At 34.1% G+C, this 10,151-nt stretch overlaps 1 protein-coding gene and 1 non-coding gene across 2 annotated transcripts; one reads left to right on the forward strand and one right to left on the reverse strand.

The window, feature by feature from the left end:
• Window positions 1-1,090: 1,090 nt before the first annotated feature.
• Window positions 1,091-4,821, reverse strand: LOC126655093 (DEAD-box ATP-dependent RNA helicase 21). Its single transcript, XM_050349096.2, has 2 exons — window positions 2,375-4,821; window positions 1,091-1,376 (listed from the first exon to the last, which is right to left on the reverse strand). The coding sequence occupies exon 1, from the start codon at window positions 4,668-4,670 to the stop codon at window positions 2,523-2,525; it is 2,148 nt and encodes a 715-aa protein (XP_050205053.1). The 5' UTR covers window positions 4,671-4,821; the 3' UTR covers window positions 1,091-1,376; window positions 2,375-2,522.
• Window positions 4,822-4,967: 146 nt separating this feature from the next.
• TRNAM-CAU (transfer RNA methionine (anticodon CAU)) lies at window positions 4,968-5,039 on the forward strand. Its single transcript has one exon. It is a non-coding gene; the product is annotated as a tRNA-Met (tRNA).
• The last annotated feature ends 5,112 nt before the right edge of the window (window positions 5,040-10,151 follow it).

Genomic DNA, 10,151 nt, shown 5'->3' on the forward strand with positions numbered 1-10,151 from the left:
AATTTCAATTGATTAACAAAACAAATAGTCATTTAAAGAAAGTACTGAATTTAACACTTCTTTGGCATCCATTTTTTATTTAAACAATCAAGAAATGTCTAAAAAGTTCACAATGCATTAAGGAAAACAATAAGTAAACAAAGAGGTAAATAAATTTTGATACTTGTAACTACTTGACATTTTACTAGTATTGAAGATTCTTAAATGACTTATTTTTGTGAACTAGTATTGGAGATTCTTAAATGACTTCTTAACATGAAAACCGAGAAATATTTACTCAGTATAAATTCTGAAACATAAACCAATGAAGCATAGTTATCTCGGTCATCCTAAGAGTATGATGAAATTGCCCATTATTTACTTCTATTTTGACTTTACAATCATAGAAGAGATATATTACTGTGATGTGGATGGAGAAGTAGCTCAGATGCTGCATTAAGGTGTAAAAACATCATTAAAATTTTAATTCTTTTTAACAAAACCCGAAGCTCAATAACAAATATAATATTTTTAGGTCCGAAAACAATCGACAAATTTGATTGAGGAATTGCTAATATTGTTCCGAGCTGTTTGAACTATTGAAACTATTACATCAATTTCAACTGAGAAATAATCTTATTATCAGATCTATTTTTCATTTCATCAGTTTAATTGAGTTTCCAACACGTGCATTTAATGCTCTAATTAATCTGAGATTAAAACATGAAATAATAAAACCTGAACTGCAATTGGCATGCCTCGTTCAAATTAACAAAGTAGTACAAAATGTCATTAATTTCTTCAAACCCAATTCAGTCATGACTGCAACATGACAAGATTCTCATATCAAATAGATTTATGACTGTTCATTAGAAACCATAAACACCAGGTCGGACCAGAGCGTATGGATCAGTCAATCTCAATTAGATAAGCAAGGATCGATAAAAGAACAATAAAACTGGAAGAAAGTTGCAAAGTTTTACCATGTCCGTTGAAGTGGACATCACGTATACATAATTCAAGTGCAATAGCAAAATCAACTTAGATGCAGTCTAAAGAGCTCTGTAGAAATATCACAAGGTAAGCGCAAAGGATCAGAAGCTGAAGCAGATAGAAGAAAGAATATAATATTTGCACCTTCACAGTCAGCATGATTATTTTAGTTCATAAAGATACAAGAAAGAAATGCAAAAGCATCAATACATGACCAGGATATTCATGTTCAAATTTCAATTCTACCACAAATAAGAGCAAAATATGAGGTCTCAAACCTTCTGTAGAATGCCTCACATCACCAATGGTCAATAGCTACCATGAAAATCTCTAAGCCGTAAATCCATTTCGATCATGAATGAATCTCTTTTTCTGTAATCCCACTGTCTCGAAATGAATTTTTGCTACAAGATAAACAAATATAGATAGAATTGAAATTGTACATCTCCACATAAAAAATGCACACTCTTCAGTAAGAAAAGATAGGAGGAAGACACAAGATGAGTGGGGGAGGCAGAGAACTAATTGAAGAAAATAAACAAAATCAAAAAATTAAAAAATTGAAATCTAATTCTGTATTCTGTATTCACAAGAGTTTCTAATCAAAAAGGCAAATACAATTTTGACGTTCGCATAATATATCTCTGCATGCTCCACCAAATAAGCATATAATATAGAAGGAGCTTTTCTGCAGGAACTATTCTTTTATATTAGTGTGAACCACATCAACATGATTTTCCATCCTAATTTTCTTCCACGGGGGTTAAAGAAATCATCTTTCTTTAACTCACAGTCGAACAAGTAGTAATTCAAATAATGTCCTTGGAATGAAATATTATCAAGATATTTTCCAAAGTGAGCACTGGCATACTGTGTATTACTTGGCCTTAAAAAAAATGTTTGATAGCACCACTAAACTAACAAAACTTCTGTTACTAGTTTCATTATACCCTGTTAATACATAATAATTGAGCCATGAGGTTACTGATTTTAAATAGAGTGTTCCATGAATGACTTATAACGCCTAAATGTATGACGATCTACCTAAAAAAAATCCTGTCATTCTAATGGAAAAAAATGAAACTTTCTCGGATTTTCTATTTGTCCTATAACAATATCAAGTGAGAAAGAGCTGACACAAACCAAATTATATTGAACACAAAAAGCCATCAAATACATGCAGCAAACTGGAATGTCACATATGATACTAGAGCATATGATAGAAAAGAGGTCAAGTAAAAGAGTATTAGCCCTTGAAATAAATTATACAAGTCAACAAAACAAAGCAAGAAGTTGAATAAGACATCTCAACTAAAATGATCACGAAATCCTTTACTAAGCAATCCAGAGAGTATAAATTGTGCAGGAACATAAATAAATTATGATATCAGTTACGACTTACAGGATGTCACTTCCACAAATAAAGTCTAAATAGTTGTTTCCAAGATAAACAGACATTTTCCGAGTGCAGCCTCAATCAACAACATTTCAGCTACCAATAAACCAACCACTGCACCTGCTGTTTAGTAGTCTTCCAGATGTTCAAATTCTCAGTGAACAAAAACAGTGTCATTTCGCCTAGGAGGTCTATCAGGAATACCTCCTGGCTTAAACTTTGAAGCCTCATGTTTGGCCAACTCAGGAGGCACATGACTATTGCTCTGAATTAGCATCTGCTTAAGATCATAAAATACCTCAGTGTCGTGGAGAGTTAAGAATGTCGTAGCCATGCCTGATTTTCCAGCACGCCCTGTTCGTCCAATACGGTGAGTGTACATTTCAATATTCCCAGGCATATCATAATTAATGACATGGGCAACATCAGGTATGTCTATACCACGACCAGCAACATCCGTCGCAACTAGTACATTATATCGCTTGGTCCTAAATCCTTCAAGGCTAATTTCTCTTTGCTCCTGGGACTTCCCACCATGTAGAGTTGTCACACGGTATCCCGCCTTATCCAAATTCTTGGCAACATTATCTGCGTTCTTTTTAGTGTTAACAAACACCATAGCCGTCTTATCTCCAACTTCATCAAGCAGTCTTTGTAACTTGTAAAATTTCTCTGATTCCTTCACCATGATTACATGCTGTGATATTAAATCTGTGGTCTTTCCAGCAGTACCAATGTTGACTACAACAGGGTTTCTTAAATACTTCCTAGCAAGGCGCTCCACAGCAGATGGCATAGTAGCGCTGAACATATAAGTAGTACGGTAAATCTTTTTCTCATCAAGCTCTTCATCTTCATTTTCTGGCTTTAAATTGCTCGAAGGCATTGCATCCAATACACCCACAACTTGCGGTTCAAAACCCATATCAATCATTCTATCAGCCTCATCAAGAACAACATAGTTACACTGATTTAAAACAGCATACCGCCTCTCCAAGCAATCAATCAAACGACCAGGAGTAGCAATAACAACCTCACACCCTTGCCTAATTTTAAAACCTTGTTCCTCAATAGACTGCCCACCAACAATAGACACCACTTTAATCCCCAAATAATGAGCAAACTTAACAGTCTCGTCCTCAATCTGCTGCGCCAATTCACGAGTAGGCGCCATAACAACAGCATAAGGACCCTCAGCTTCATTGTCCTCACTCATAGGAGGCAACCTGGAAATATAAGTCAACATAGGCAAAACAAAAGCAGCAGTCTTACCAGAACCAGTCTCAGCAATCCCAATGACATCGCGCTGCTGCAATCCCAACGGAATTGCAGCCATTTGAATAGGAGACGGCTTCTTATACCCAGCTCTATCAACAGCCTTCAAAAGCTCAGTAGTCAATTTACTCTCAGCCCAGCTTCGCATTGGTCGAGGAATCCTGGAACCCTTATAAGAAATATTGAAATCTTCTCTGAAAATCCTCCAATCTCTCTCAGTCATCTCCTCAAGCTTCTTCTCAGACCAATGCCTATCAATTCGCATATCGAAAGTATCGTACAAATCCGCCGCTTCCTCCTTGAGCTTTCGAGCTGCGGCTTCCTCGGGCTTCTCTTCGACCCCCTCTTTTTTCCTGATCTCTTCCATCATCTCCTTCTCATTCTTGGCAGCAAGTTTTTTCTGCTCTCTTCTATCCATACCGGCTCGAAACCCTCGGCCGAACAGCAACTGGGCCTCGTGAGGGTTTTGGTATAAAGCATTCATATCACGAGAAGTATCCTCAGTGTTCTCCCAATCAAAGGAAAATCGAAATTTCTCACTGGGTTTAATGACCCTCTTCTTAGGTTTTTTAGACCCTAAATACTGCTCTTTAATTGAATCCAACTCCTTCTCACGCTCTCTCTCCTCTAATTTCTCCACGCGGGCACGATCTCTCAGCTTCACCTCCTCTTCTCGCTCCCGGTCACGGCGTGAGGAGCGGTCCCGGTCACGGTCTCGGTCACGGTCACGCTCCCTGTCACGGTCACGGTCTCTGTCGCGTTCTCTGTCACGATCCCTGTCCCGGTCACGGTGGGCATCACGGTCGGAGGATTTCTGGGTGGTGTTGTAATTGTGGTCAGGGTCGTTGGTGTTGGTGTTGGAGGAGCGGAGCTGGGAGATGAGCTGCTGCTGACGGAGCTTTTGTTGTTGGCCTTCTTCTTGGCGGCGGTCGAGGGCTAATTGTTGGCGCTGTTCTTTGGTTAAAAACACGGGTTTTTTGAGGGAAGTGTTGGCGACGGGCAGTGGGTCTTCGATTGAGCGTTTCATGGCGGAGAAATTGTGGGGAGATTAGTTGGATCGCTTACAGGAAGGGAATATTGAATACCTTAATCCCTATGAAAGATGGATGCTTCCAGATACTTCAAGGCGGTGCCATAACTGTGTCCTCTCCGTATTAAATATCTGAATCAAATTTATAGGAGTAAATTAGTAGTCTATGATCTTCATTAATATGAAACTTTAAATTATTTGATTTATTAAACAAAATTAAATGGTTTACAACTGAAAGTGTCCAAAGAAATAAATATTATATAAATAGAGTAGAAAACAATTTATAACATAGAGATCAGAGTGGCGCAGCGGAAGCGTGGTGGGCCCATAACCCACAGGTCCCAGGATCGAAACCTGGCTCTGATAATGTTTTTTCTTTTTTTTGGGATAAAACGACGTGCAAATGCACATTTTTTGGCATGAAACGACATCCAATTCTTTTTTTAATTTTAATTTTAAGTTCAAGCCAACGCATACTCAAGTTCTTTTAATATCTATTCTATGTTCAAGCCAAACACATATTCAGATTCTATATGATTATATTTTGATATTAAATCCTTGTACATTAATATTTGTAGTTCTTTTAATATCTATTCTATGTTCAAGCCAAACACATATTCAGATTCTATATGATTATATTTTGATATTAAATCCTTGTACATTAATATTTGTAGTGGACGAAGTGATAAATGATATTTATTTTAAATAAAATATTTGTACTTTTTATTACTAATAGTTACATTTGTAGTTTTTTTTTTTTTTGAGAGAAACATTTGTTGTTTTACTGTAAGCAAATTAATGCTAAAATGCCTCATAATTTTAACATACGACAGTTGCTGTATAGGTCATTCCTTAATAAGTTTTTAATATTAATTTTAATTTTTTAATTAAGACATATTTAATCTTCTCATGGTTGATTTAATTTCAAATCATAAATTGCTAAATATCATCATAAACCAAGAAATATACATCACACATCACATACTCTTGAATGTATAATTCAGTATTTTTTTTAAAATTAAACAATTAACAAATTTTTAATACTCCTTGGAGATAGAATAACTAATTGCTAATATAATCAAGTTTAAATTAATTATAAAAGCAAAAAAATTATAAAATTAATAAAACAATGTATTAACCTTATTAAAATCAGTACAGGGACCTAAACAAGCAAGAGTGTGCATCGTCGATTTTGATCGGTTTCACGTTTCAGTGACCGAACAGAAAAACCGAAAAACCGAAAATAGGCAAATATTCAAAATCGAACAGGAACAGAAGTTAGTCCAAAATGCATCCAATTTTTTTATTTTTTTATTCTATTCGGTTAAAAATCAAATTTTTAAAAAAATTATAATTTTTTTTTACTAATAATATTTTTATATTTGTTATTAGTACATTATATCTATTATAAGAAATATATTAACTACCTTAGGTATATTTAAAGAATAAAGACTAAAAAAATATAAATAAATATATTAATTTTTATCTTTTTTAAAAAAAATTATTCAGTTATTCGGTTTTTTCGGTAGGTTCGGTTTTCAAAAAAGTAAAACCAAATTAAAAACTGAATATCAAATTTTTATGTTGATAGAAACCGAAGCAAACTGTTTTAACAGAAAAAACCGAAATAATATTAGAATTTCACTTTGATTCGGTTCATTTTTTTGGTTCAATTCGGTTTTTTCACACCTATAACTTTTTTTGCCAAAGATAACAATATATAATAATATGAGAAGAATGGCCACCTCCTGAAGATGATGAACCATTCTTAAATAAGAAAAAGTAAAGTGGGCTTCGCGACTACTAATTGAGTCATCCAAATACACATTCGTTTAACAAATTAAAAAGCAAAATTTGCATAATTTGCTAAACGAACGGTAGAAACAAAAATAAATAAGTTACTTATAGAAAAACCAACTTACCGTTAGCATATAAATGATATAATATAAGTATCACCTTAATTTTGTAGGAACGCATGATTGAAACTGTCGGAATCATTCAGAAAACAAATTCACCAATATAGACCACCTGCAAAATTTATCCAAAAAATAGATAAAAAATCCAATTTAAGCTTACCTGATAGTTGAGGAGATCCACCAAATGACGCCGGAACGCGAGCATTTGAGGGCCGCTTATGAGGCCCCTCTTACAAAATTTCATGAAAAAATTAAAAAATTATGTTAGTAAAAACATTAGTGTTGCCAGATATTACATTTAAAGATAAAAATGGTATGTTATAGTGACTCAGCCTATGAACTTGGAACTCTTTGCTTCAATGTTTAAAGCTTCACTTGCCCACTGGAGAACCGGTTAAGCTTTCCAAAATAATGAATTTGTGCAAAAAAATTGAATGTTTGTTGTTCTTTTGGCAGTATTAAAGAGTATGCGTTGGTGTTTTGACAATTTTATTAACCATTATTCCTTAAATGACCACTCATTTGATTAAAGAGGTGGTTACAATACTCTGCACAGTACACATTTTACTTCTTAATATAAAATTTCAGAGCACTTCTTTAATCAATTTTTCCATGTTTGAAAACAAGCTCTGTTCTATTGGTTTTGATTATATGTCAAGCATGTCAATTTTTAAAACCTTTTAGTTAAATCTGTTATTTTAACTTGTTTCTAAAACAAAAAATGAAAAGGAAAGATTCCAGGAACAATTTGGCAAATTTATTTCGTTAGAATTCCAAAGATTGTCCTGAGCCAGGCAATCACTAGTGCAAAAAGATGTTGTAGATCGATGTTTCTAGTACTTCACCGAAACGTTGTCCGATTTTGCGACCAACCGGAGTGGTGGAGTAAGAGTATGTTAAGCCCCATAGTTGAACCCAGAAATTCGCAAACTGAAAATCACTTGGGTTATAGAAATAGTTTGGTTCCCACGCTTTAACCAAGAATAAATGATTTCGGAATCGCCATGGTGCACCCCTTATCACTCGAAACAAGTCAAATTCATCATTGAAATTGATTTGGAAACTTCCACCCGGACCAGATTGGATGGAAAGAGAATCAGAAAGACCCCAAACTCACTGTCTGAACAAGAGATGGGGGAAATTGTTTTTCTGAAATAAACTTACAGAAAATCGAAAGATGACTTTCTACATTAAGATTTTGGAGTTCTTCTTCTCCTAGAGGGATTTCTTCTTCTACTGCTTCTGGGTGAGTAAAAGTGAGCGACTTAATCACTTGATGATTTGAGAAATTCCATATCACCCTGTCTTAGATTTGCAGCCGACGTTGATGGTTTCATCCCTTAGAAAATGTGATTAGTATTATTAAATATGATCATTAGACTTGTAGTTCTTAATACAACTTTATCAGTTGTTAATGGCGACCCTTCATCCACCGTACAAACCTCCATCTTTTATTAACTCATGATCATGATGTCTAAAAAAATGAAAGTGCAGTTTCAAATCTTCCATCAAGCGGTTATTCTGCAGTTATGATTTCAGTAACCGCCATTATCACAAATTCATCGGTGCTTGGAGAAGAAGATGTTTGGCTCCGCTGCCGCCTTCGATCCATCAAGCCCAGTTAAAAGCACCGTATTGCTCAGTTTGCTCCGAGTTGTGAAACCTGGTGATTCTCTGCCTCTACTTGGTTTTATCCAATTGTACCCATCACCTATAACTTAAGTAACAAAAAAAGGACCATTGATCAAAATATTAAAAGAATCAATTTTGAGACTAACGTGATGTTTTTAAAGGAACATTCATTCTTCATTTAGTTGGGTTTTCAAATTCATCAGTTTGATTTTTATTTTGTTGTTTCTCCTTAGGTCATTGAGAAGTACCGGTAAAATTGCTCCCCCAAATTGCTGGCAGTCTGAGTTGACAACTGAGGCGTTGTGATCAGGATAACGATCATCTACTGCTGCAACTGCGGTTGATTTCAATACTACTTCCGGTGAGTTTATTACTATCCGCTGATATCTTTCAGAATTTTATTTATAAGTAAGTTTTCTTTTTCGCTGTTGGTGTTAATTTTTGTGTGCTTTTGATCAATCGTATGTGCTCAGTACTAGTAACTAGTATTTGAAGTTTTACTCAATTAAGTACCTCCAAATTTGAGATCTTAATTTCATGAATTAGTTTATTAAAATTAATTCACAAAACAGGTGAATTCAAATAAATTAACCTACCCTTTGATTCTGCATTAACAAAATTGCAGTAGTTTAATATGGTGTCAAGGAAATTTTGTTGCATTTATACTCTTCAGATCATAGCTGTGAATCCCCAATGATTAGTACTTTGTTTGTTCCTCAATCTTAAGGTTATTATATCTAAAAACTGACTTGAAATCAAATTACTTGTAATTGGAATAGACCAATGCCTGCAATTTTCTTTGAATGGTAATTGTTTATTTAGGTTTTAAATATCGATGCACCATGACTGATTCAGCCAGCACAGTTACAACCTATGTAGTACGGAAACGGAAATAGTAAAACAGTATTTTTCACAATAATGGATCATTAATATAGAAATCAGGTCTCATAATTATTTTCAGAAATGGAAACAAAACACCTAAACACAAGACTTAAAAAGTTTCCGTGCAATAGGTTGCAACTCTTAAAATCTTCAAAATTAATATTGGTGAATGAATTTTGTTACTACTAGTTTATTTACTTTAATAGGAGTGGAATCAAACTGGATTTGATTGAGTGGGCCTTTTTAAAAAATAACACTATTTAAGTCGATAATTTTATATCAAATATCACAAATAATATGATATTAATTTATTTATTAAATGAGCTACTGCTTCCTGTAACATATTTGAACAACGCATAACTGAAAAGACACAGTCGGTCTCTTAAATTCTGAGCAGGACATGCTGCAAATTCTTTTTCGCCACACTATTTACTCTTTCATCAAATAATCAACAGTGCAGATTTGATATGGATCCTCGAAACAGTGCAGAGGCAGTGAAGTACGTTTTTGTTTTTTCATATGATATGATATGAGAATTACATCATACTCTTGTTTTTGTTTCTCTTTTTATCGCATAAATTTAACTAATGAATTGATTTCTTTAATTTTTGTGTTTTTTAAGACATTTGGAGAAGCAGAATGAGTTGTTAATGGAAGCATATAATTCAATGTCTCATGAATTGCATAAGCTCAAGGTTTGCTTGGTCCTTTTTGGTTTATTTGAATTTCTTTATTTTCATTGGCTGATGATGTATGGATTTTTTTTCAGATAATCATATCAAAAATCTTCTATAAAATATACTCAGTCTGGTATTCCTTTTCTTCATTTCTTTAATTTTGTCAATTGTTCAATTTTCGCTGTTCTTTTATGACTTGCAGGTAGAAGAAGAAATGTTGATGCGCAAATTTTATGAATCTAGTGCTCCACATCGATTACCTAAAAAGGTAGTAACTTATAATATTTCAAATCCTTATTCTCTATAATTAGCATATTATAATTGTTGATGAACATGCTATATCTATTATACCATTTTATGTGTTCAAAAGT

The sequence above is a fragment of the Mercurialis annua genome, linkage group LG1-X (genome assembly GCF_937616625.2).
Source record: "Mercurialis annua linkage group LG1-X, ddMerAnnu1.2, whole genome shotgun sequence".
In the NCBI taxonomy this organism is placed as follows: domain Eukaryota; kingdom Viridiplantae; phylum Streptophyta; class Magnoliopsida; order Malpighiales; family Euphorbiaceae; genus Mercurialis; species Mercurialis annua.

What these genes read in the sequence shown, in the direction of transcription:
- LOC126655093 (XM_050349096.2), bottom strand. Translation starts at nt 4,670, where the DNA reads ATGAAACGCTCAATCGAAGACCCACTGCCCGTCGCCAACACTTCCCTC.